Source organism: Aquila chrysaetos, chromosome 6 (assembly GCF_900496995.4).
Source record: "Aquila chrysaetos chrysaetos chromosome 6, bAquChr1.4, whole genome shotgun sequence".
Classification (NCBI taxonomy): domain Eukaryota; kingdom Metazoa; phylum Chordata; class Aves; order Accipitriformes; family Accipitridae; genus Aquila; species Aquila chrysaetos.
Window position 1 is genome coordinate 10,438,881 of NC_044009.1, and position 27,038 is coordinate 10,465,918.

The window sequence follows — 27,038 nt, forward strand, 5'->3', positions numbered from 1 at the left end:
ACTGAGATGCTTGGCCAAGAGAGAGCATGACTAAGAGGACACGAAACAAGGGGGAAGCAAGGCAGGGCCTCTCCATTACAGAAACAGGACATGAATGTGGTCCGCTGTCTAGGGAGCAAGTGACTGTGGATGCATTCACAGTGAACGGTTGCAGCAAGCGCCTGGGACATACAGCTATGGCCTGGGACCTTCCCCAAGACAGGCACCCTTTAGAGCTGTCTTAGGATGCAAAACAAATGTTTGGGGAGCACTGAGCCTGGAAAAGCTGGATGAGATGTTTGATAACTCCACCACTAGCCCTGCCTGCAGAGCAGCATCCCCATGTGCCCAGGAAATGAGATACTAAGGAGAGATGCTGAACATAAGCAGAAAGCAAACACAGCTTACCTCTTCACCTGATGATCACCATCCCTCTGCACCTGGTCTTCTGGAAACAACAATACCTACCTGTGTAGCTTTTTTTTTTTTTTTTTTTTTTTTTTTTTGCAACCAGAAGGCAAACAGAAGCTGCGTAAGCATTTCTCATCCTTTGAGAGCTCGGTGCTCTTCTCACAAAATTTTTATGCACTGTTTAATAGATGAAGAGAATTCACAGTATTTCTCAAATCCATGACATTCAGTAATTGCCAGATTTGCAATGCAAAAGCAATAGATTTCTTCTATCCCTTACGGTTTTATGGGAGAGGTTCTGCTGGAGTCCTCCCAGATCCCAGCAACCTCTGTTTTACTGAGTGACTTTTTGAACATTCAGAGCCCTTGAAATTCAAGTCAGACAAACTTCCAACAGGATTGTGGAAAACAATTTATTTGACAAATTTCTGAAGTGGACAATTTTAGTAAAACACAGGCATAAACTAAAACTAACTCATACAATGGGGTTTTGGATACAAAGTAAAGAGTTTGGTATGCCGATACCTGGCAATCACTGTTGCTTTCTCAGAAGCACATGAATTCATAGCAAGAGCACCAATGGAAGCGCTGAAACAAAATCTCACCCAGCCAAACCACATCTTTAGCGTGGTCCTGGAAACAACTGTGTAAACACCAAGGGCCAGCATCACACACATAGTGATAGCACCTTTGTCAGTATATCCATAGGGTGTGAGTCAAAGACCCTGGCAGATAATGGCAGCCTTTCCCTTGACTTTGCTGGGCTGTGGATGAGGCCCTAATACAATATATAGTACAGTTAGTGGGTTTCCCTGCAGCCCAGGTGCCTAACTCCTAGATGGTCCTATAGAAACAGTACTCCCAGAGAGCTCACTGGGAATTAGACAGCTTGGCACTTTTTTTTTGCGGGGGGGGGAAATATATATATATATATATATATATAAAAATCCCACTAACTGGGCTCAGAGACATTTTCCAGAATGGAGCTTGGACTATAACACAAGTCATCAGGTTATTCATGAGGTTCCTGGTTTCACTGTAGGACCATGAGATCAGTTAGTGAAGGAGTGCAGTTACATAGCTTCTTCTAGGGTTTCCCCCCTCCCCAATGGCTGCTGTCCATCTTTCATTTGGTCGATGCCCAGCCTCCCTGCCCTGAATGGGAGTGTCAGCACTGAGGGATGATCCACCACGCACCTCCACCCCAGCCCTGGGAAGTCAGTGCCCCATCCCATGGCACTGGAGGCCAGAGATGCTTCCACTCAGCTTGGGTAATGCAGTCTAGCCCTCCCCCCGCAAGCATGTGAGATATGAACCAGACTTGCCAGCCATGACAACGATCCCCTCTCAAAGCTTGCTGAAGTGTCGATCATTTCACTGGAAGCACAGCATTGGGTTAGGACCATTGTGAGCTGGGCAAGTGCTCAGCTGATGTATGAAAGAAAGAAGCAAATGAACAAAAAACCCTGTATCTGAAAAGAGAATAATCAGCCTTATGAGACCAGGCTAGTCCTTAGTGGTACAAATTTCCTCATTGTGATTCTTTCTTGCCCCCAAAAAAAAGTGGGATGAGGTTGCTATTGGTGTTCTGGCAGCTTATTGCTAGGTGTGCTTGTGTTTGCCTGCTGTGGGAAGGGAGAGGCAGTCATGGGCAGGGAGGAAAGTTTGAGGCTAACAGAGTAGAGATGCAGATGATGAAGCAGGGGGAGAAGGAAGGGGACTATGCACAGCCAGGCTGTGGAACTATGACTATCTGCATAGATGCAAATTCCTCAGGTTGGTCAAGAATACTGTTAATTTTTTTTTTTGTTTTGTTGGTTTTCATTTTTAGGTGAGACAGAAGCAGGCATGGCCTTGGCAGAAACCCACCCAGATGCTCAGTCAACAGCTATCTTCCTGGAGACAGTTTGGTAGAAGACACCACGCAGCAGAGAGGTATAGTCAGGCACACGGAAGAGGTGGCGCTCCCCGTAGACCACATCGTAATCTGCACTTTTGCCTGTGACCAGGACACGGATGTTGGGCTCGTTGGCTTGGCTGCCCACTGCCAGCACATAGATCTCGATGCCAGCCTGCTGAGCTTCCTGCACAGCCCTCTCAATGGCCCTTGCAGTGATCCCTTGAGAGTTGCCATCAGAAAACACCAGCACCCTCTTCTTTGCCCCAGCACGGGAGGACCGCTGGTACAGCCCTGTGACGTACCGCAAAGCAGCATTGATGTCTGTGGCGTCATTAATGAACTCCATGTTGTCGATGGCTTTGGCGATGACTGTGTAGTTGTACTGGAACTGAGCTTCCACTTTCTGCTGGCTCCTGCCACTGTACTGGACCACTGAGATGCGTACGGAGTCTTCAGCAGGTTTGCCAGCCTCCAGGAACCGCTCCGCCAGCCGCTTTACAAACTTCTTGGTGGTCTCAAAGTTCTTGCTCCCCACGCTGGTGGAGCTATCCACCAGCAGCGTGATGTCTGCCAGCCCATTGAAGGTGACTGCAAGCGGAAAAGCCCAGGGCTCATTAGGCTGCATTTCTCCTCCTGCCTCTTTCATGGAAAGCTGGTGAAGTCACCAGCTTTCCTGCAAGCTTCCTGCCTTGTCAGACTTGGAAAATCCCCACTCTCTGGGTATTTGCTAGCTTGGTTTCCCCTACCCCAGTGCTGTCCTAGACTTGTCCCTTTACCCTTTCATACCTTCTTTTATTTGGTTTACGACAGGCTGCATTCCCATGTACTTATCTGGCTCAGATGGTCTAGTAATTCTTGTTGCTTAAATACAGTGCTGTCCTTGCATATCTGGTGAACCACTTCACCTCCTGAGGCTGGCTTCTTTCCATAATGAGTCTGAGGATCGTACATGCTTCTGACTTGGAGGTGTACCCCACTAAATTCCTCCAGGTATTCACTTTTCAAGCACCTTTCTCAAATATCCCTGCCATGGTGCTGATTTTTCCTTGTGCTCCCACCACCATATAGCAATTGATCTCATTACCTACCTCAGCTAAACCCTGTGAGGGCTAAAATCTGGCAGAGCCTCCTCTCTAGGTTTGAGGTGCCAGAAAAGCAACTGTCTAGGCTTTTCCCCCATGTGCTTTGGGCTGACATGTGTGTGAGAAACCCTGTGAGTGTCTGACAACTCTTGCTCACTTCTCCAGTCCAGGACCCTCCCTGTTGCGAGAGGTCTCCAAGCTATGCATTCCCACAAACACAAAGTCCCACTTCTCGCACCACAGCACCCACAACCCCTTCCTGTGGCATGAGGAATCAATACTCACTTGGGCAGGTGTAGTCCGGACATTTCTTCTCTGTTAAGAAAATTAGAAAAAGTAACGTCATCAGCTCACCCAGGAAAACCACTTCTCCTATAGCTTCCTACAGAGCCACAGAAGGGACAAACCCTCACCTCGGTCACAGCCACATTGTGCAAAGTGCTGTGCAAAAGCTATAAATGTGCACCAGAAAGCAAAGAGGTGTGTGCTTGAAAAACGCTGTGGACAGAGATGTCCTGCAGCAGAAGAGGACCTGGACCCGGCTGCAAAGTGTTCTGAGACACAAGATGTCCTTCTCCCTTATTTAACTGAACCTTGAACACCAGCCATTCTCTTCCCTCAATGCCTGCTTAAGAGCATGACTGGGGGAAAGCAAGGGATGGCAGCCTGCATCCCTCACCCTTTGGCTGAGGCATTCCTCGCTACCTTCCCTATTGCCTCCAGCCACAACCTTTCACCCACCTTGGCAGACGTACGAGGTGATGTTCTGCAAGAAGGTGTCATCCAGGAGCTCAGCGTAGTTGTCCCTTTGAATGGAAAGTCCTGGCCTGGTTGGTCTGCTTAAACAAGCGATGTCATTCAAGTGATCTGGATTTGGAGGGTTCCGGAAAATGTCACCTATCCCAAGGGAAACCACCTGAAGGGAAGTTAGAGTCCATCACCGGATGCATTCATCAACTTGAATGCCTGTCATTTTGTGAGAGTGCTTCTAGTGACACGTGTTCCCCCTGCCCTAGCCTTGGGCAGCAAAGACATGGAGACCCAGAGAGCCTGCACTACTCTGATGCACAGCTGCTGTGTGGCAGTTCCCTGCAGGCAGGGTGCTTCCCCTGTGCCCTTACCGGGGTGACATCGCACAGAGAGTTGAGCGGGGTAGGATCCCGCAGTGTGTCGGAGCGTCCATCAGTGATGACGATGGCAACACGCTTGTCAGAGGTGAATCTCCGCAGCAGGTTGTCCTTGGTGAACTGCAGGGCTTCTCCAGTGTAGGTGCCCCCAGCTATCCATTTCAGGTTCTTGACTGCCCTGTAAGCACAGACACCAGTAAGCCTGCAAGCCCTGCCACATGGATACTGAAGGAACCCCTGGGAACACATATCTCTGACATGCTTGTGAGACAGGACAGCATCCCTGCACGGGACTTTGGGTGGAAAACTGGCAAGCTCCTTGGCCTCAGCACCACCTACCATGCCACCAACTGCTACTTTCCACTAAAGAACATTTAGCATCCTTGCAGCTGCAGAAGCTGCTGGCCTGGAGATGGAGGATGGGAGGTGAGTAGGTGTCCCTGGGTCAGTTCTCTGCATGATGCACTGAGACCCCACAGACTCACTGTTTGAGTGCCCCGATGTTGTCTATGTTGGCATCCCCCATGGCCACCAGCTCCTGCGTGTTGTCATGGCTGTACTGCACAACGCCCACACGGGATTCCCCAGCTTCAAACTGTTGGAAAAAACAGAAGCCAGTTAGGGTCAGATACCTCAGGGGACCCTGGAGAGCTCAGAAATCCTGCTGGTGGTTTGTACTGAACGCCTTCACAGCAAGGTCTGCTGCCTCTCCTCTGCCTTATTCCAGGCAGAAGGAGCCCCAAAAGGAGTGGATGCACATGGGGACCAATTTGGTGAGCCAGTCAGTGAAACAAGACCCAAACCAAGGTTTCCTGTCTCACTGGTCTCAACACAAGACATTGGCCATGGTGGGTAGCTAGGAACAGATCTTTTTTTCAAAACTTCTGTTTTTCTTCCAGCACAGTGGTTTTGCTGCCCAGCTCTAGCCTTTCTGCTTGTCACCAGCTCTTTGCCAGTCAGAGACCCACGCATGCTCACACAAGTGTCCAACGGCAGGTCATTGTGGCTTTACAGCCCATGTGCTACAGAAGTGTCTGGTTATACCTTAAGGAAAGACTGGATCCCAAACATCCCTTCCAAATCACAGAGGTAAACTAAATTTCCCACGCACGGCGGGTTACCAGGGAAGAGTTAGGAGAGTAAGCACTTATGCCCCTCTTCAGACTGAAAGACTCACTACTGGGACAATATTGCTGGTTTGGGCTGCAAAGGTCCTTTTCAGTAGTGTGGTTAACTGGCAACCTAAACCCAAGCCTGAGGACAGACAAGGGTTCCTGGGGGGCTGGCCATCAGGGAGCTAGGGGAAGTTGCAACACACCTCATGTGTTATCTACTCTGGCCACCTGAAATGCTCATCAGGACAAGGAAGAGGCTGATAGATTGATCAGGCAAACACTTTATGAGCCATCTGTGCTGGGACATGGAGGAAGAGTTCACAGCCACAGCAGGCAGAGTCCCTTTGCCCAGAAAGAGCGAAATGTCTTTATTTTGGGACAACAAACTGCTCTCTCTTCTCCATCACTTTATGAATCTGGGAGGAATCAGGACCCACCCCAGTTATGTACTTGAAGCTAAGCCTTGTGGAGGCTCTTTGGAGTGGAGACATCTCCCCATTTTTCTGCTTGCAGTGAAAAATAAGTGAGTGCACACAAGTGTATCCCTGGACTCAGTGGAAATCTCACCTTCACACGCTCATCCTTGCTTAGGCGGTCGATGACTTTGATGATGAAGTCCTTGGCAATCTGGAAGTTCTGCAGGCCAATGCTCTCTGAGCTGTCCAACACGAAGAGGAGGTCCACGGGACCACAGGTGCACTCTGCAGCAAGGCACAGGAGTGGAGGGATTTGTGTTTCCTATCTAAGCATCTCGCTCAGAGCAGCACGTTTTGCAGGGAGGCATATCAAAGCAAGCAGCTGATGTCTGCTGTTAGTCCTGACTAGGTGGGTGCCTGTGACCTATCTACCCACAAAGCATGGTTGTAAAATAAAGCAGCAAAATAGCTGCATGGGAGACTTGAGAGTCAGTTTACTAATTTTTCAATTTGCATTTTCGTCAGCACCCCTTACAAGACAGGTAGCATTTCCAAGCTGTGAGTACCCTTAAAACACCCAGTAATTATTCCAAAACCCATTTCCTCATAAGCCTTCTCACTTCTTCCATTCATCCAGCCCAGGAGGACAGAGGTGACACTGGTGGGCTGGAGGAGGCTGACTCAGCTTTCTAGCCTCTTTCCCATGGCTGAAGGACATCCTGTGCCCTTGGCTCTTCAAGATTTTGGACTGCAAACCCAACCCATCAGGACAGCATCAGAGAAAAAAGTCCTGCACATTTCTCTGCAGACCAGCACAGAATTTGTAAGGAGGACGACAGAGCTGGATCCACAGCGTGCCCTGAACTGACATCCCTTTCAATTGAAAAAAGGGTGGAGAAAATCTGCCTGCAGTTTGCTGGCACAGGGCACCTCAACAACAGTTTTCCAGTTGTAGGACCCAGCCACAGCAGCCTCTGAATCCGTGCAGCACCGCTGGAGAGAGCTTGCTGCCCTCCCCTGCCTTGCTCATGCTTGGTCCTCCCTCCCAGGCTCTCTCCACATCACCATAGCAGAAGGCAAGGAGCAGGGAAAGTGAGGGGTGCAAGCAAGGAGAAGGGTAGCAAATGTTTGCAGAGCAACTTTGCCAAGTAACACTCACCACAGCAAGCTAGAGGAGAAGGGAGAGAAAGAGAGAACATTAAAATGCTTGACACAAGGGTTTTTCACACACTAATGCAGACTGCAGGTTTGTGTTTCTGCAAATCCAAAGACACCTGGTCTGGACAATTCAAGCTCATGGTGGTTTCCCTCCCATTTGAAATACACAGATCTCTCCTGTCTCAGATTGTGATGCCCCGACCTGGAGCACTGCATGCAGCAGAACTCTGTTTCTGCACATGCTAATGCATTCTTATTTAAATAAAAATAAAAGCTAATCCTGGAGGGATTAAGTAAATCACCAGAGTATGGAGCTCAAACTTGGTTCCCTAAGTACCCTGTGTCCTTCCAGCACTTCATTACTGGCCATGGGCCAGAAACCCTTTGCAGCATGTGTCTACTGCTGCTCCCCATGGCAGGACACCCCAGAACAGACCTCTCTTTCCTGAGGGGGAAAGTCAGGCCCTGTTATTTAAGAAAAAAAAGGTAAAATGATCCACACAAAGATTTTACACAACTTTGCTCATATTTTCCCTGAAGGGTAATTGTGTATGTACAGAGCCACAGACACAGCAAACCAGTCTGCAGCATGCACAAGTGAAACAACAGTTGCACGACGTACTCTAGAGAGCGAGCTGCAAGTCCCTGGGTCAAGAGAAGGGACAGCAACGTGCAAAAGATTTGTCTCTTTTTGGTTGCTGTCCCAGCTGCTGGGAGGACCTCCCACCTCTTCCCCAGCTCATTGACATAATTGTGACTTGTGGAAGGGGAGCGAGGCCCGTGGCATCCATATGTATGCTGCCTGGGGATGGCCTTGCTTGCTGGGGGCCAGAGAAAAAGCAGCTATCTCCCACTCAGCAAGGAGCTGAGCAGGGCGGGAGGAGTGGTGCAGGGATACTCACAGCACATCTTCATGATTATGTCCAAGATTTCACATTCCTGAGAACAGAGGTAAAGAAACATTTGAATAACAGTGAAGGCAGCTTCCTGGCTCCCAGGTGCTGCTCACCACCCCCACTGCTGCTTTGTGCCCTCAAAGCAGGTCCTGATCTGGAAATGAGTGATGCGCAAGTGGGACGCACTATAGAGGGGACTGGCTGGTGATGCACTGGCATGAAGGAAATCTGGCCAGTGAGACTCACCGGGACAGTAATGAGGGGCAGCCACCACCCAGCCCAGGAGCACGAGGCTCCCCCAGCAGTGACCCCCTCCCAAGAGCCATCATGCGGGGCAGGGGAAGCACAGACCAAGCAAGCAAGCAAGCAGCGCCCTGTTCTTGTCTCACTCACATCTGGTCCTGGAGGTCCCACAGGTCCTGGTGGTCCCTGTCAAAGAGAAGTACGGAAAGCAGTTACAAGAGCAGCCAGTCCTATCTGCGGTGTACTCTGCCAATACCTTGCTAAGCAATGCAGAGTCTGGAAAAGTCTCTTGGCTTCCCAGTTGCTGGCCCCTGCACTGGTCTTTGAGCGAGTACATCTGCTTGCTTACATGATGCTCTGGGTCTGCACGGGGGTGGGGGGAAAAAGACCCACTTCCACATGTGCCATGCCCACCGAGGTGGGAAGGCAAGCTCTTGCTGTAGGCAGTAAGCACACGCACCTTGTGTGACATGGCTTGGCATTATCCCCACAGCACCCAGGGGATGGATGGATGGATGGATGGATACCATTTGCTTGGAAGATGCCTCTCCTGTAGCCTCCAGGCCAACGTAAGGCAACACAAGCAAGTGGTGACTCAACACGAATTGAAGTGCTTTCAGGTTCAGGATGGCCACTCCAAAATGCTGCTTGCCCTTACTGAACCTGATCATACAAGAATGCTTTGCTAGTGGAAAAAGCACAAGTGCCTGTATTTTCTGCCCTGATTTGGGATGAGTGTGATTTCAGAGACCTGGTGTACCAGGCTGCAGCAGCGGGTTTTCAAACTGCCTTGCTCCTGCTGTGAGCAGGGCCAAGCACAGCAAGTGTGTGTCAAGCCCTGCTGTTGGGAGCTCTGTCAGCCCGGCACACTGCGCTCATCAGTGCAAACTCTGCCAGGGTCCTTACTTACTGGGCGGCCTTCAGGTCCCCTGTGGCCCTTCGCTCCTTTGATGCCCCTGGGGCCAGGGGTTGGATTCTGGAATGAAAACAAAAACAAAATCCACAAATCTGTGCCTGTCAGGATGCAGCACCTTCCTCTCCAGATGTCTGCTGAGCCCTGCTTAACCACAAAAATATTATCCGAGATTGCTGTACCCAACCAAAAGAGTGAGGACTTGGGAGGGTTGGGATGGACACTGGGAAAATCTCCCTCCACAGGACAGTGGTGCAACACAGGTGCAACCATTGGTGCTATCCAGAAGCACAGAAAACCTTGCAGAGATTATATCCACCTCAACCTAACAGATCTGGAGGTTTGCCAGCCATAAGCTGTAGGACACAAAATGAACATCTGGAGAGGAGGGCTCCCCTTGCCATCAGACACTGCTCAGTGGCAAAGGGTGCTTGCAGACTTACAAAGTCTGATGGGCTCTGACCCACAGGCAAGGTAGTTAGAGACCCAGCCCAAAGCTCCTGCACTGTGTTCACAGAGAAAGATGACTCAGCTTTACACAGATTACTCACATCATTGCCAGGGTCTCCAGCTTCTCCTTCATCACCTTTAGGACCGACGTAGCCTTTCGTTCCCTGAAAAATAGTACAGAAGAGACTCCTGCATGCTTTTGTTAGCCTGGTGAAGTTGGTGCTGGCATGCAGTGACCTTGTGAAAGCTGGCTTGGGAGGAGGGTGAAGAGGAACATATAGGCTCCCTAGCATCAAATTGCAGTGCTGTTGGGGAAGAGAGCTTCTTAGGTGACTTTCACTGTTATAGGACCATCCATCTCCCCCTGGGTGGCACTCCCAACCCCAAATTCTGGCTCTGGGGCTGCATCAGAGAGCACTCAGCCCAGGCTGATGCCCTTGGGTGTTACTACCAGTGCACCAAGGCAGGACACTTCCTCCAGAAGCACCCACTGCAGGGAGAGGTGGGCAGAAGAAAAAGAGGGCTTTGGAGGAGCAGGCTGCTTCAGGGAGCCCATTTTGCCATGCAGCTGATGGAGAGGCTCTAGGAGCCAAAGCACCGGCCAGGGCAATTTCTGTTGGGTATATGAGGAAGCGGCACACTTACATTAATGCCAGGTTCACCTCTGTCTCCTGGCCGCCCCTGAGGATGAAGGAAAGGAAGCTTGTTAGGTCAGACAAGCAGAAATAATGGTCTTACTCTTTCAAAGCAGCACAGAAAACTCACCGGGGCGCCTGCAAATCCAATTGTGCCGTTCCCAGGAGGGCCATCCTCCCCCTGGAAAGGGAGAAATATGTGAGATAATGAAAAGCAGACCCCTTAGATAGCACAGCAGCAGGATCCTGCCCTCTTTGGACAGTTTATCTCCACAGCAAAATGTCTGTGCAAAAAATATGCAACTGGTGGGTTGGGCACAGGTACAGGCAAGTTAAAAGGCCATCTTGCTTGTGTGTGACCTGCATAGCCACTGAGAGGATAGTGACACTGTCCCTCTCAGAGACTGGGGATATGATCACAGGTTGGGAACAGACTGGGAAGTATCAGGTCTCTGTTGCTGGAAAGTACATCCCAAACCATGGCTCTTTGAGCCTGCAGATGTGAAGCATATTCAAAAGCAGGCTGCTTGCAAATTTTCCCAGCATCTCAGCTGTGTATGACTGCAAATTCTTTTCTCCCCAAGTTGGATCATGCTGTGTGGAACCAGCCTATTGTACATCCTTTCCACATGGCATGCAATCCCCCCAGACAAATACCACTCACCCTTTCTCCCATCAGGCCAGGGTCTCCAGGCAGCCCAGGTGCTCCAGGCAACCCCTTTGGGCCCTGGAAGGAGCAGAAGAAGCAGTCAAGCATTGCACACCATCCCTTGATCTGGGAAGACGATGCCTTCTGAGGCAACCAGCTACCATCACGAGCCCATCATGGAAGGTGTTTTGCTTATACAAGAGCAATGCAAAGCCCACAGCTGGGCTTGCGATTCAGCTTGCTCCCAGCCCTGGGGATCAAATCCGCTGGCAGATTCAGGTGGCTGCCCTTGGAGAGCAGCTCCCTCAGCTTCTGTGATGGGAAGCTGTGTGGCTTGTGGTGTGGCTATACCCTCTCCACAAAATGGCCTCTGGGAGGTGGGGAAAAAGGCAACCATGGCCTAAGGACCCATGAAAAATGCCTCAATGTGTCTGCCGGGAAGCTAGCACCTGAGTTTGTACCTACAACAGGTTTCCAAGATCCGAGGGATTTGGGGACAGCCCTAACGGGCAGCATCTCCCTGCCTTCCCTTCATTCCCTCCCCCGAGAAGGCGCGGTGATGAAGCAGCACTGACCTCATTGCCGCGGGGGCCGTCATCTCCCCTGTAGCCCTTGGGTCCTGGGGGTCCAGCCTCGCCCTAGGGAAACACAAAGAGCTCTCACAACAGGGATTTTCCCTTGGTGCTGCTCCTGCCCTGAAGGGCAGGTCCCTTCATTTCGTGATGTGGTGGGTGGGGGGCATCCGCCTCGTGACTCGCACCCACCAGTGAGTCACCTCTGCCTTGGCCAGCCTCACAAGAAAGGACCTATTGATGGAGGGTGGGGGTGGTGTTAACGCAGGTGGGGAGATGCTTCAGGAGCTATGCTTGGCTCCTCCATGCCCCCTGCCTTCCCCTGCCTGCACAGGCTGCAACTCTCCATGCTTCCTTACACCTTGCTTTCTCTGCAAAGCCCTATTGGAGGCAGCCCTGGCCAGATTCCTGGTGAGCACGAGCCAAAACAAGAAGTTTTCTGGGCCAAGGTGTGACACTGCAGGCATGGGTTGAACACCATGTGCTTTCAGTGGCAGCCGGGCTGTGGGAGGGAGCAGCTTCTGAGCAGAGCCTCCAAGGCCCTAAAAGCCACCCCCTTCCTCCACACCTCAGTCCAGTAACAGAGAACCTGGTGGGAAAGAGGACCAAGGAGGCAGGGATGATGCTTTCTAGCAGCAAAGCACAGCTGGGTTGCACAGTGTCGTCTCATTGGCTGTGACAGAGGTGCCCCTGGGGCAGAAATGGTCCTTGGTGGAGCGTGTCCCCCTGAAGGTGACACAGACCTCCCTCCACAGAAGCCCTCCCCACGGCTTGGGACTCGGACACGTCTGGGTCGCAGCCGGGCTGGCTGAGGCCCTTTCATGGCTCCGGGGAGTTTCTGTCCTCAGGAGGCTGCAGAGCCCCGGCCGCGTGTGCTGGAACAGACCAAAGCTGTCACTCTGCCACATCCCATCTGGGCAGCAGCCGCTCGCTCCGTCAGCTGCAGGGCTGGCCAGAGACAGTCGGAGACAAAAGAGGAGGTGGGAGGACATTTTTTTTCTCCAAGAGCTCCAACAGATGTCCAAGGGAGCCCCTCCACCTTCCGCTTGGTGCCAACAGCCCTTTGCGGGGTTTACTTGCCAGGAGATTGGTAGCAATGGTGAGTAATGATTGGGTAATGATGCTGTTGTCCATGGGTCCAAATGCTTGAGCAAGGCAGCATCTCATGTGGAGCTGGGTGTGCAACCAGCCCCCAGGCAATGGAGATGACAGAGGTAGGCAGAGAGCAAGCCATGGTGGGAGAGAGCGATGGCTTTGCAATTGGCCCCTCCAGCATTGCTGCTGCAGGCAGTGGACATGCCAGTTCAAGACTCTCAACCTCTGAAATGTTTCCTGTGACAAGCCACATGACTGCAGTCTCCTGGCAGGTGGAAGGCAGTACTCGCTCAATGGTACCTGGGCTTCAGCATCGCAGTGGTGTGTGCCCAAGAGCTTCCTCCATATTTTCAGTGCATCAGCAGCACCTCTGAGCTTTTTGGGAGCTGCCTCAGTGTGGTGGCTCAGCCTAGTCCAGCTTTGCAGCTGCTCTCTCAGCACCTGAAAGCTGAGGAAGCTGAAATCCCCTCCAGATGTCATCTCTGCTCCTCTTCGCACGACAGCGGCTGGGAGAAGCTGGTGCCAAACATTCATGCACCCTTCTTCCAAGGAAAGGTGTACGTGTGGGGGCAGAGGACTTAAAATTACACAGTGCAGTACAGAGCATTAAACTGCTCAAAGGCATGTGATCTTATTTCTGCACAAAAGCCCAAAAGAGAGAAAGCTGGGAAGGAGGGACGAGAACTCATGATCATTCACATCAGCCAAAGCTGGATCCACAGCACCCTTGGCTCGTGCTGGCTGTACATGTCCTCACTGTAGCACACAGCGCAACTCCCTCATGGCCTTGGAGGAGTTTATGAAGATGCAGGATTTTGGGTCAGGAAATCTTTAGCAGCTCCCTGTCTACTACCTTTCTGGGTGCAACAAGAACCACAGGAGGGATGGGCACCATGGCTAGGAAGAGAGAGGGACCAACAAGCCTGCCCACAAGGATCAGGGAAAGAGTGTGCTGACCTTTAGCTTCTCTCAGACAGAAAGAGGATGAAAGGGAGTCACAGGTTAGCGGGAGCCCTTTCCCCTTGCCAAGAGAAATATGGTCCAACAGCCAGAGCTTGCAGATAACATGGCTTGAAAAACACTTGTGTTTGCCAAAGTCCTGCTCTTGCCCAAGCCCAATTACGCACTTATTTTTAATTTGGCCAAGCAAAAGCATTCTTCCTCAGCTTATGGAAAAAACGTCCTTGCTTTGCAACTGCTTTTGAAATCTCCCTGGATCAGTGGAGGCACTGGGGCTGTCTCTGGTCTGGGGAGGCATTGGAGCTCCTTCTGTAATGCTTCCCGCTCTGACAAGGGTTTGACTCAAGTTCAGTGCTTGGGAAGGAAAACTGGTGTCCCACAGGCTCAGTGACAACAGGGAGACTGTTCTTTCTCCTTTGTCCTCCTCCTCCCCACCAGTGAAGGCTGTCTGGAGGCAGGATCTATCCCAGCCTGGCTCCCTACCGTGCTTGTACAGCTTGAGCCCTCAGGCTTCCATCAAATCTCCACCTTAACTGTGTCTTCTTCTGTGTAGTCCTTCTCCTGCCTTGAAACCAGAATGAGTCTCTACCACACAGAGAGCAGCTCCAGTCCTTCCTCCTTCACTGGTGTCAGCCTGCAGCACCAGTCCATTACACGCACACATCCAAAGAGCTGCCTTCCTACCAGGGCCACCTCCCAAAATGATACCTCTCACCACGGCGGTGCCCAACAAGCTGGATGCTGCCTGATGCTCTTTGGTTGTGGCAGGAGCTCAACTCAGCTACAGACAGTAGGATCTGGACAATCCTCCTGTGTGAGTCTGGTGCTCTTCACTAGCATGAGATAGGCTCGAGGGAAGCCCATCTCCAGGCAAGCACAACCCTGGCACAAGCATGCCTTCTCCCCAGGCTGTGGTGTGGTGTAAGTCTGCTGTGGGGGTCACCCATGCTGGGGATAACGTGAACACAACAGTGGGCCCCTTCATGGCTGTCCTGCACTCCAGATGTCCTCCAGGGCTCTTCAACACTTGGTTGACCATAACAGGAGTTCAAAAGCCGTCTCCTCATTGTCCACACGCTGGTCTCCATGCTTCACCCCTTGTGGAAGTCCTGCTCCACCAGTGTGGGAATGTTACATTTATCTCAATACTTCCCTGTATCTTGGGCTCCATCAAAACTCTGATGGTATGGGTAGGAGGGGAGTTGTCCCACAGCGCTCTGTCAAAGGGTGATGTCAAAGCATGCTTGCTTAGGTGCAAAGACCTTATTGGCCATTGCAATCAGTGCTATTGCCATGGAGGATTAACCCAGCAACACCTCCAGACCCAGAGTTATCGACTGGGAGTTGGGTATGTCTTTGGGAAGAAAGAACCTTCAGTTGTGCAGGGGACAGAAGCCTTCCTCAGGCTGGCGGGAGCCAGCTCTGCTCTCCAGAAAGCCCATGGATTCTGAGATCTGTTCCTTGAGGCACACGAGGAAAAGCAGACCCCAGAGCAGGAGGGCCAGACCTTGCTGCAAGCAGACTTGAGGAATGCCGGCTTTGGGACAGACTGTCTCTGCAGATGCAAAGGGTGTCAGGGACACTGCTGGGGCCCTGTCAGGCTATCCTCACTGACACAAGATGTCTCATTGATTCCCTTGACCGAGGTGAGCACAGTCTGGCCCCAGGCCTGAACATTTTGTGCGTTGCTGCGGCTTGCACTTGCCAGTTTCCAAATCTGTCAGACGTGTTGACATCTGTTTCCATAGGATTGGGAAATGGTGTGGAGGTTGCTCTGTCCATAGCCCAGCAGCCAAGTCTCCATTTTTTTAGCCTTGTTCATATACTGGGTTGTCCTAGAAATCCCTGCCCCTCCTCACCAGCTTTGCTACCTGGCCTGGAAGATGCTGAAAACTTGTCCCAGGATGCTATAGCAGCAGTTAAGCCCCCTACCCCACTCTCCTCGCTGCCCAAACCGCTTCCACCTGGGATCCAGAAGGTTAATCCAAGCCCTTACCTGGTCGCCAGGTGGTCCGAGGGGTCCTTCCCGCCCTTGGTCACCAGGTGGTCCAGGCTCTCCCTGAAAATGCACACAGAGGGCATGAGAAACTCAAAGAGGGACAGGTGTAGGGTGCAAAGGGCCCTGCGTGCAATGGGGAGCAGGGATGCAACATTGTTAGTACATGCTGGATAGAAATGCAGTCATCCAAACAGGGAGGTTTTTGAGGCAGATTCAGGAGCTGCGTAGGAAACTGCCAGAGGTATGGGGAGAGAAAGATGGGCTAGCATGGCCACCTTGAAGCCAAGAAGATAGCCCTAAGAGGAAGACCTTCTGAAGAATGGGAATGCTTGCCTCTGGGTGACATGTTTCAGCCCATTCTGTGCCAGAAAAGCAAATGCCTGGAGAGATCCATCTTGCAAGGCTTCTGCAGATACACAGACCTGGCCCTGGCCCCAAAACCATGTAGTGGCTTTTCCCAGCCACACTCTGCAACCATGGCTGCTTTTCTAGAGCAGCTCCTGCCTTGGGCAGTCTGCATGGAGAGGAGCTGCTGTCCCCATGCATGGGCAGAGACTCCAGGCTAGCAGCCTCCTTTCTCTACCCCCTCTTCCTCCAGGTTGATGTCCCTGTGGAGCTAAGGGGATTTCCAAGGGAATGAAACGGTGGCTGGGGAGGGATGTCCTCACCTCTCACTGCTGATGCTCTCCCCTCTCCTTTGCTAACACTCAGTACCCTGAGATGTGTTAGGGCTATTTGCAGAGAACTGACAGCCCAGGAGAGCCTGGAAAACCTGAGTCTGGGTGTTCTTGCACCCCAACAAGTCCAATAGGAAATGCCCAAGGGCTGGACCCATCTCAGTTCCACTTTCACTTAACCAATGTGGAAAGGGACAGCCTTCCACCAGTCCAGCAGAACTGCGTCCCAACAGGACAGTGTGTCTGCCAGACCCGGGCTGGCTCCGGGGCCCCTTCCCCACCTAGACCCACAGCCAGGAGTGAGCAAGCCAGGGAGGCAAAAGGAGAATCAGGAAGCATGGCTACCCATCCCTGCAGCCCAAGGGCTTGCTGCAAGTTCCTGGAAATTCAGAACAAAGCTTTCCCCACTGTGAGGTGGAGCATTACCTCTTAGAGGGCTACATGACAGCTAAGCACAGAACTTTGCACCTTACAGCCAAGCCACCCTGAGATCAGCCAGCACCAAGTGCTGCAAGACAAGTGTCTTTGCACAAGGTGCTGCTCTGCCTGCAGCCCTGGGACATGAGGCCAGGCAGCTCCCAGTCTGTGGGGAAGGAAGGCTTTCAGAACCTTCCTGTGAGTCACACCTGACAAAACTTTGAGGAAAGCGACTGAAAGCTTGGTGACCTAAAGCTGTTGTTTGCAAGCTAGAAGCTTCCAGATGCCCAAGCCAAACAGTAAATATAAAACACAACTTCCAAAGGGCCCTGAGTGCTGGTGGAGACGTTTCTGGCGAGGTTACGCAGCCTCGTGCTTGGACTAAAACTTGGAAGGAAGCAGCCCATCGTCTGCTGAACAATTTAACTCCAGGACACTGGCATGCCTTCATCTCCTGCGCACATCTGCCCCACACACCACGTGCAGCGGCGCTGCCACTCCCCGAGCGGTAAACAGGGAGGGGGGGCTGCCAGCAGCCCCCTGCCAGAGCTGCCCCCTCCCCAGGGTGGACCTCTGTCCCCTGCTCCAAGCTGGTGGTGGGTACTGGCTGTCCTCGCTGCAGGGACAAGGGAAGCGTGGCGGTGGCCGCCCAGCAGTGCCGGAACACGGCTGGCCACCCGCCGAGATGCTGCTGCTGGACGCCCTAGCTCCCACCACCCCCACCCTGAGCAGCAGCACCCTTGTCCCTCCTTGGTGTGCGTGGCATCTCTGCCTCTTGCCACATGTTTGTCCTGGCCTGCTGAGGGCTCTTGCCTGTCCCTTCCATGCTCACACTCAGTGACTCATCCCGGCAGGCAGGAAAAATACTTTCCTAGTGACTCCCACCAGAAAGGGGAGGGAAGGGTGTTCCCCCTCCTGTCCACACCCACACATGCTGCCCTGCCACTAATGGTACCTGTGCCCTCCTTCCTGAGCCACAGGTACCCCATGCAGCCCCCAGGCACCTGCAGGAGGACACCTTGCCTCTTTGCTCTCCACCAGCTGGTTTTGCAGCCGCGAGGCAGGGGCTGAACCATCTCTGCCTGCTCTTGGCTTGCTGGGCATGCTCTCCTCCGTGTTTTGGCTGTTTGGTGATTAGCTGCTAGCATAAAGGGATGATTGCTGGGGGACAACAGCAGGCCCTACCTGCGCTAGCAGGTAAAGGCACTGAGCTTGCCTGCTGGCCCACAGGCTGGTGAAATTAGCCACTGGGCACCTATTTCCAGTCCCTGGCTGCCAAGCATGACCCTGTTCACAAGCAGATGCTGAAAGCCAACCCATGGATGCAGTTACCGGCTCTCCTCTTGGCCCGCGGTCACCTGGGGAGCCCGGGGGGCCTCTTTCTCCGTTGCTGCCCTGCAAGGACATGGTGGGAACACAAAATCAGGACCTGCTCCCAGCAGCAGCAAAGCCCTCCCTCATTGCCCACCTCTGAGCAGACTCACCCCTAGCCCCCCCTCCTCCTCCTCTTCTGCATGGGTACCAGCCCCTGCCCATGCCCCACCAGTGCGGTGCCCTCACTTACCCGTTCTCCAGCAGGACCGTCTGGGCCCGGAGCACCCTGTGGAGAAACAACAGGGGTGGTCAGGCGGTGGGGATGGCAGCCAAGCATGCACGGGGGACATCATGGGCACAGGCAGAGGACTCACCTCATCACCCATCTCTCCTGCCGGTCCAGGCTCACCCTGGTTTCCAGGCGCGCCCTGGGTGAGCAAGCCACAGAGGTGCAAATGAGACAAGTCAGCAGGTTTTGGAGCAAAGCCCTGCACACTTGCAGAGCCTTGGACAAGCTCAGCTTTGAAGCCAAGGCTGACGCAGGGGACCTCTCCCTCTCACAGAGGGCAGAGGACACTCACACATGGGCACTTCACCCACCTTCTCTCCAGGGCTGCCGGGAATCCCCTGTCGGCCAGGTTTTCCGTCGTCCCCAGGTTCTCCCTTCACAAGGACACAAGGCACTATCAAGACTACATCCAGCACCCAGCGGTGGATTTCAGCTCCCACGGTGCAAAGGCCGTCTGGAGCCCTGGTGCACCTCAAGTCCCTTTCTGGGCTGTGGTCTCTTCCCACGGAGCTCCCCATACCTAGCAGATCCTCCCCCACTCCACCTGCCCAGTGCAAGCCACTTTTTCACAGCAGACCCCCAATATCTCAGGGATGCTCGTGCCAGGCTTGTGGGCACCCGCTAACCTTGGGCACACTGGGAGTCACATCAGCCAGATCCTACCCTGGGTGACAGACAGCGTCCTCTAGCATAGGCTTGCCCCCAAGCGGTGCAAAGAGGCCAGTGATGGGTCAATCACCACTTCTCCCTCTTGCAGGAGTGAGGTCCCAGCACCCCTCCTTCCACATGAGGCTGGGCAGAGTTATTTACCTTTCCTCCCTTGGGTCCGTAAGCACCGGGATCTCCCTTCGGTCCAGGTGGACCTTGAGCTCCCTGTTGAAAATAAAGGCAGCATCACTGAAAACCAAGGCAGCATCACTATCTGTGGGAAATTGGGCATGGACCGAGCATCCCAGCAGCCTGGCCCACAGCTCCCCAGCGAGATGGACAGGAGGGACTCAGGGATGGAGTCACTCAGGAGGAACTCAGGGATGGCATGGTACTGTTGCACCATGGAGCCATGCAAGCAACTCTGTGGCCACATTGCTGAAACACTGCAAAACTGAGTGTGCTTCTGCAGCTCAGAGGAAAATGGCAGAAAAGGTGGTTGTTGGGCTGCTGTGGCTGGACCACAGTGATACTGGTGCCACCATGGATGTCCCACCCTGGGAGCAGGGAAAAAAGCATGGAAACTGGAGAAACGCAATGTCAGAATAATGTTTCCCAGAGCCCTCCAAAATCTCCAACATTTTCTAGGTGGCTGGTCACAGCAGGCTGAAATTGGTTAATCCTGGCCTTGCCTATCTGGCACTGGGCTCTTCTTTGCCGAGTTCTCTGTGCTGAACAGCCTCCAGCCAAATGATCCCCCAGCGCACAGCTTCCCAGGCAGCCCTACGCAATGGGGGACAGCTTCCAGGCAAGGACAAGGCAGACTGCCTGGAGACACACCCAAGGTGCCATGCCTGGGATGAGCATTGCATGTCTAGAGGCACATTTCCAAGTATGGCAACTCCGTCCGCTACAGCTCCCCTTCTTGGGGGGCTCCCTGTTTCCATGCACCACCATGGCAGACCTACTGCATTGGTTCATTAGCACGCAAGGAGCATCCACATGGTACATACATCAAATCCAGGTGAGCCTTTGCAGCCAGGTAACCCAGGGTATCCAGCTTCACCCTGTCAGACAGACAAAGCAGGGGTTTCCATGAGGGGTGCTCATGGAGAGACCCCATCTATCATCCTAGAGCTCTGAAAGGGACATGCCAGCCCTGTCCCTGGCCAGCAGGTGGACAGCCCTGCAGGGAGGGAACCCCACTGCCCCATGTGGGACACTGGCTTTGTTCCCAGACCCCACAGTGGTTTTGGAGGGGCAAAAGCCAGGGTCCTCAGACTAAGCAAAGTGCTCTGGAACAGAGATTTACCTTCATGCCATCGATGCCATCAATTCCACGCCTGCCCTTCTCACCCTGAAACAGAGAATAGGGACCATGAAGAAGTGATTTCTAAAGACCCTTCTGCCCCAGGCATCAGTCAGAAAGAATAAATGGTGCAAAAGCAGAGGCTGACCTTGGCTCCTTTGGCTCCTCTCGAGCCCTGCAAAGGGAAGGAGAAAGGTGTTAGGCCCCTGTGCAGAGCAGATCCATCCCCCCACCATGATGTGGTCCCCATGCTAACTCAGTCTGAGGGTGCAGGCATTCACTGTGCCCTTGCACACTGCTGGTCTCTCCTGTTCCGCCTGGCTGTTCCCACTGCACGGTGCTTGCCTGGTCCCCAAGACTGCGTCAGCTGCAAATGGGCTGCTCCCATCAGATCCCCAGTCCTGGCATAGGCGGTGCTGGCAGGAGGGACGGATGTGTGGACATGGGCATGTACCAGACCCCAGCACTGTGCAGCTGCAGGGGCAGCCCGGGCTAACCAAGCAGGGGGGGACAGAGACACCCTCCGCCTCCCCCTCCCATCACATCCTTGCTGTCCTCACCTTTTCTCCTCGACTTCCTTTGTCACCCTGGCGATGAAAGGAGAGAGAAAAATGGGAAAATGAGAACACTTTCAGCACAAAGCCTGTGGCCCATCTAGGAAGCATCCCTGTGACCCTGCAGCCCCACATACCTTCATTCCTTGGTAGCCAACAGGTCCCATGTCCCCTGGCCTGCCCTAGAGTACAGAAATATGGTGTTATGGAGGCAGATACTGTCACCATCATGGGGTGCCATGGGGCAGTTTCCACCCAGGCTCTTGGGCCCCAGCCGCCATATCCTCCCACAGGAGGCTCTCCCATAACTCCACTCCTTGTTTGCCCAGTCTGGGAGCACAGGATCATTGTGCAGGGCAGAGGGGGCCTGCCTTCACCTCCACCACCTCCAGCCCTTCCTGGGGGTGGGGGAAACTGGATGCTTGAGGACGTATCATCTGGGATGAAAGGGAAGGGCAGAAAACCCTTGGGAAGAAAAAAAATCTGTGTGGGCATGACATAGGGTTTCCAAATTGGGAATGCACAAGCTGAGTAACTGCACACTCACGTGTGTGGGAGAAATACACCTCCCAAAAATAAATGTACCTAGTAAAAAAAGGGGAGGAGAATGGAAATAGTTTCCTCATGCTATTAGTTTCTTATTTACCAAAGGTTTCCCTGTAACACTACTGTGCTTGTCATGTCAGAGGACACAGGAGGGAGCCCAGAATCCACCCCTGGGCTGGCATACATGAGTCAGAGACGTGTCCTCCAGGAGGAATGGCTATTTCGGGTGAGGAACAAGGAAGCCTTGTAGCAACAGAGGAGGGGGCCACCCCACTGCCCGCCAGGAGCCACTGCTCAGCAGGGTGGCTGCAGTGGGGGACAGCTGGCTGTGACCACACTGAGTACCCCATGGAAATAGGGTGATGCAGGGGCAAGGGCTGGTGAAGATGCGCCTGAGAGGTCTGGCCAGAAGTGGCCAAAAAATAGCCCCTGTGCAGAGTCACCAGGGATGGTCCTTTACTTACTGGCTCTCCAGCCTCTCCCTTCTGGCCAGGAAGACCGGGCTTGCCTCTTTCTCCCTGCAATACAGGACAGAAATAAAGTTAGCTCATCATCCCCAGGAATAGAATGACACCCTGTTTAAAGGAGGGCTGGGAAGATGGTAGCAGCAATGCTCCATGGATGGGGAAAGCAGATGATGCTGGCTGCACGGGAGCATGGTGTGGGTCCTCATCCACCTCTCCATGGGGCAGCAGTGGTGTGCTGAGGACCTGTGCCCCACTGGTCTCTGAGCATCCCCAGTGAGCCTGTTCCACCACCCCGGTCCCACAGCATGGCCAGTCCCTCACCTCATTGCCCGGGTCGCCGGGAGGTCCGGGGGGCCCTCGGGGAGGCTGTGGGAGAGAGGTCTGGGTTAGACCAGTCACTGAGGCAGAGCCTGGGGCCATAGGGATGTGAGGGAATGGGGTCTCAAAAGCCCAACTCACCTGGCACTCGAAGGAGCAGCACTGCCCAGAAAGAAGGAGAAAACAGCATTAGAGGCAGTGGGCAGCACCAGCGCCAGGCTGCACCCTGCTCGGGAGGAGCTCCCCAGGCTGGCAGGGGCCAGGCGGGGGTTGCCTACAGGACAGGGCTGTGGCACCGAGCCCCTGCTTGGCTGGGGGTGACCCCCAGGGGACGGCTCAGGCACAGGATCGGGAGGGAGTGGGGCTCCAGGGGACACTCACCGATTGCTCCGTGTTAACTTTCTGCAAGACAAGAAGGCAAAGAGAAGGGGGTTGAGAGGGACGAGTGAGCCTGGGGAGGGGGTGGGCTGCAGAGGGGGCAGGCTGCACTCACAATCATGTCGATGATGGTGTTGATGGTTTCCTCCACGTCGAGCTCCCGGGTTGGCTTCAGGCTGGTGGCAGTGAAGTTGCGGCGGTAGGCATGATCTGTGGCGATGATGTTGAGCCGCTGGTCCTAGGGTTGGGGGGTGGGGAGGGCAGAGTGAGACCTGTGGGCACCCATGCAGGACCCATCCCCAGAGACCACCCTGGGGACCTACATCCTCCCTCCAGGGAGGGGCTCTGAGGGGCACTTGGAGCCTTCTTCGCCATGCTGGAGGTCCCACGGTCCCACTTAGGACCCCTGCAGGGAACATCCCTGCTGCGTGGTCCCTACCAGGTGGTTGGGGGAGATGGCAACAGAGAAGACTTTGATCCCCAAATGTTTGGCTTCATTGGCAGCATCGTCCAGGCCTCCACAGGGCTCCTTGTACCCTTCCAAGGGGTGTCCATCGGTCACCACAATCAGGTATTTATTCTCCTTGTGATGGGAGCCACTGCAAGGGTTTAAACACAGGATTTAATGTTGCAAGGATTTAACAGATTTAGCTGGAGAGAAGTAGCATGGGCACCTCTGGACACTTACCCGGGCAGTGCTACAGCCTTTGGTCAGGGCATGCCTCATCCTAGTAAAGCTGGAGCACTAGCAACCTGCCACTTCCATACCTATTTCATGCCCAGGTGACCTTCTCTCCCACCCTGGGGACAGCTCTGCACAATGCACAGGGACGTCCTAATCCAGAAGCTCCCAACCTTCATCCACCACAGCCATACCACCAGCATCACCCCCTCCACCCCACCCTGGCCCCACCGTCTTACCTGATGAGCAGCTCCTCAATGCCCCGCTTTATGGCACAGTCAGTGTAGGTGCCCTTCCCAATGTAGTTCACATCCGAGACACGGTTCTTCAGCTCATTCCGGCCGCTGGGCATCGAGGTGAGGCTCTTGATGAGCACGACCTCATCGCTGTAGTGCAGTGCCCCAGCGTTCCACACCAGGTTGCGGTCGCAGCGGTAGTACCTGCACAGACACATGAGGACACGTGCTCTCAGCACCTTCGTCCACACTCTGCCACCACCTCCACTTCACTTGCACTGGCCCGCCATGCAAAATGCAAATCCTCTGCCAAACATTGCAGGGCTTTGCAAGGGCTTCCTGCTTTCTTGCCAGGCTGGGACATGCTTCACATGCAAAGCCCAGCCATGGGAGCAGGGCAGTTTGTTCAGCAGGTGGAATGGCAAAGGGGTACAGTTGATGGGCATCCGCAAGGGTCAGACAGTTTGGCAGAGAGGCTTCCTGAAGAGGTACCAGGCTGCAGTGGCTGGAGCTGAGCAGGAAATGCTGAGCCAGACAGCCAGGTGCATGTGTGCAAGGTAGGTAACCACCGAAACACCCCACACAGAACTGCAGTGAGTTTTCCACTGCTGGATGTGTTAAAATCAGAGGGATGTCTCCCTCTGAAGGATGCTCTGACTCAGAGACGGATAAGTGTGTGTGTTGAAGCCCTGTCCTGTGCACTGACACAGCCTGCACCTGTGACTCCCTGGGACAGAGGCATCACAACTACCTGTGCTTTGGTCAGTGCCCCAAAAAGGGTCTTTTCAGCATGCCAGGGCCAATCCCAAAGGGATGGGGTTGCACAGCTCCCTCACTTCCCCAGGCTCATCTTCTCTCTGCCCATCAGAACCATTCCCAAAGCCACCTGAGCATTGCCCACTGCTGTCCCCTCCACCCCACCACTGCCAGTTGCCTCACCATCACCCGTGCTGACCACACCACGCACACTGCGGGTGCCTGGCAGCATGGCATGCACGGTGGTAGCTTACAGAGCCAGAGCAGGTAGAGAGTGGCAGAGTGAGCATGCAGGTGTTTTGGGGTGGGCTCTGAAGGTCCATCTGTCTGTCTGCGTGCAGCAAGGGCTCTGGACAAAGCCCAGAGCCTTGCTCAGGAGAGACTCATGCTGCATTGATGGAGGCCTGGCAGATTGTTCTCAGGCATGAGGCTCCTGGTGGCTCAATGCCTTGTAAGGTAGCTCTCCTGCCTGGGCAATGGGTAGGCAAGCTGCTAACCCCCTCCCACCTGTCTTTGAGACAGGAACCTTGTCCCTCCAGCTCATGTAGCACTGGGACATCCCCACGATGCCCCTCTGGGCACCAGCACACATCTCCCACTGTCCCAAGGACCAGGATCCATGTGGCTCCAGGACCTGTGGTACTCCTGTGCATCCCTGGATCTCCTGCCAGCAGGCGAGCCATGGCCTTTGCCTGCAGTCCTTCCCAGCATCATGCCCCTAGGCAATCTGGGAGCTTTGGTGCTCCTGGGCATCCCTGGGTGAAAGCCAGGGTCAGACCTGGGTTGGTGGCTGCAAGGGTGGGTGAGGAGGAGGCAGATAAAGGGCTGGGCAGTGGCATGGATAAAAGGCACTCCACAGGGGCCCCCAAAGCTAGGTTCAATGCTGCAGGGTATCCTGGGGGATGCCAGTTGCAAGGGAGGGTTTGCTCTGCAGGGTGCCCATGAGTGCTGGGTTTAACATCAGAGGTGCCCTGCTGCCACCCAAGCACCTGGGTTTTCTTGGGCCTGAGCAGCTGGTGGTATGGGGATCAGCATTGCTTTGGCATTACAGAATAACCGCCCGGGCAGCTGGAGGTGGTGAGTCTGGGGTGCCACGTTTGCTGCTCCAGGAAGCCCTTGCTTTCTTGAGGGCAGGTGCAGGGAGCCCTGCTAGAGGCATGCTGCTGCCCTCAGAGTGGATGGAGCAGAAACGGGTCAGCTGTGGACCGGGAGAGGGAGGAGATGCTCCCACCCCCCTCCCCGGTATCCCTTCTTTCTTCCTCTGCCTCCTCTGACAGGCATGCAGGGCAATCTCAGCATCCCACCTGGCACCAGGCTCCATCCCTAACGCAGCCTGGACAGAACCCTGGAAGATGTACCTGTTTGTCAGCTTATCAATGAATCGGTTGGTGAAATCTTTCACTTGGGCAACCAGGTCCCCAAAGGGCTTCACCCTCAGGGCGACACTCTCCGAGGTGTCCAGAACGAAGAACAGGTCCACGGGGCAGTCTGGGAAGAAGTGGAGAGGCAGGAGTCGGCAGCGGCCCTGCCACATCGCCTCCCCAGCCCGGGCTCCCCGTGCCGCCCAGCCGCCCATCTGCAGCCCAGCTCCCCTCCTAGCAGGCTCCCAGGGTCTGCACTAAGGAGACTGTCACATCCTAACCCCAGGCGAGACACACAAGCACAAGCATGGGTGAGTTTGCTCATTTCTGTTTTGGCATTAAGGGTAAGTTGGATCGAGCACATATTTAGAAAACGTCAGTTTGTGGCATTTAACAGCTTCCTATACATATTTTTCCATTTACATTAGAAGACTATCTTTGCAAGACCAATGCTAGTTATTATATAAAATAACATGCAGCTGCAGCAACCACTTAAAAAAATAGAACTAAGACATGATAACAATTAACACAACGAAAAATTAATAATTTTCTGACACACCCGGGCACAAATATCATTGCAGAGGAGAACAAAGGCACCTTAACAGCCAGCAGCAAAATCAAAATCTTTCAGAAAGCTAAACTGGTATCAGCTGTTATCCCCCCGCCCCTGCATCCCAGTGCTACTGGTAACACCTGACAAGACAGAGCCGAGGAGAAAGAGCCAAAAAAAAGCATTAAAAGTGGGTACAGCTTGCAGAGCCTCTCTAATCCTACATCACTCTCCTCAGCAAACACAACTCTTCCCCCAAACGTCCTGACAAAGCTAAGGCTGTGTGCGGCAGCGGAGGCATCCGCCCGGGAGGGAAACAGCAGCCAGACTTCTCTGCTGATCCCGGGAAGGAAAAACACCCTGGGAAGCAACCCAGGCTTACCTTCTGCATTTGCGACCCGGGTGGTGATTTCTGGGCGCTGGGCCCACGAGCCCCCCCCCAGGAAGCCGGCCGGGAGCAGCAAAGTGAATAGAAAGTCTCGCAGCCTCATTTTGCTTGGTTCAGATTACCATTGAGCTGGATCAAAGAAATAAAGCAGGGAAGGAGAACCCAGCAGCTGAGAGAGGCCGTGGTCCGGAGGCAGGAGTCGCTGAAGATATTTTTTTACCACTTTCCCCTTGGTTTCCGTGGGAGGAAGAGCAGGCAGAAGGGTAAGGGTGAGGAGGAGACTTCTCCAGCCTGAGGACGGAGGGAGGGATCAGGGGCTGTCAGCTGTGAGTCAGAAATGAATGAGGCATTTCTCCTTACCCTCTTTCTTTACCTGTGATGGCACCCTGGCCACCGGCGCCTGGGAACTCCGCAAGTCTCATGCAGGGAGCCCTGGCATGGTCAGTGCCCAGCATCAGCATCCCCCTCGGGGGTCAGCCCACTCTGTGGGGCAGGGGGGCTCGGGGCATTTGCCAGACTGCTCCCTCCCAGCTCCTGGGCCAAGAAAG

General features: G+C 53.8%; 1 protein-coding gene across 1 annotated transcript; it reads right to left on the reverse strand.

Annotated features, from left to right (window-relative positions):
• Nucleotides 1–789: 789 nt before the first annotated feature.
• COL6A1 (collagen type VI alpha 1 chain) lies at nt 790–26,900 on the reverse strand. Its single transcript, XM_030017752.2, has 35 exons — nt 26,485–26,900; nt 25,550–25,679; nt 23,439–23,639; nt 22,957–23,116; nt 22,633–22,755; nt 22,521–22,541; nt 22,281–22,301; nt 22,143–22,187; nt 21,819–21,872; nt 20,946–20,990; nt 20,815–20,841; nt 20,403–20,429; nt 20,258–20,302; nt 19,959–20,012; nt 19,108–19,170; nt 18,609–18,671; nt 18,383–18,436; nt 18,259–18,294; nt 18,027–18,089; nt 15,598–15,660; nt 11,550–11,612; nt 10,990–11,052; nt 10,456–10,506; nt 10,336–10,371; nt 9,792–9,854; nt 9,238–9,303; nt 8,478–8,513; nt 8,091–8,127; nt 7,190–7,198; nt 6,182–6,315; nt 4,985–5,094; nt 4,494–4,677; nt 4,114–4,288; nt 3,658–3,687; nt 790–2,878 (listed from the first exon to the last, which is right to left on the reverse strand). The coding sequence occupies exons 1-35, from the start codon at nt 26,591–26,593 to the stop codon at nt 2,268–2,270; spliced, it is 3,072 nt and encodes a 1,023-aa protein (XP_029873612.1). The 5' UTR covers nt 26,594–26,900; the 3' UTR covers nt 790–2,267.
• Nucleotides 26,901–27,038: the final 138 nt, after the last annotated feature.

Coding starts and splice junctions, on each gene's coding strand:
- COL6A1 (XM_030017752.2), bottom strand. CDS start 26,593: ATGAGGCTGCGAGACTTTCTATTCACTTTGCTGCTCCCGGCCGGCTTC. Junction 10,507..10,989: donor CTGGCCTGATGGGAGAAAGG/GTGAGTGGTATT, acceptor CTCCCTTTCCAG/GGGGAGGATGGCCCTCCTGG. Junction 8,128..8,477: donor TGGGACCTCCAGGACCAGAT/GTGAGTGAGACA, acceptor CTCTGTTCTCAG/GAATGTGAAATCTTGGACAT.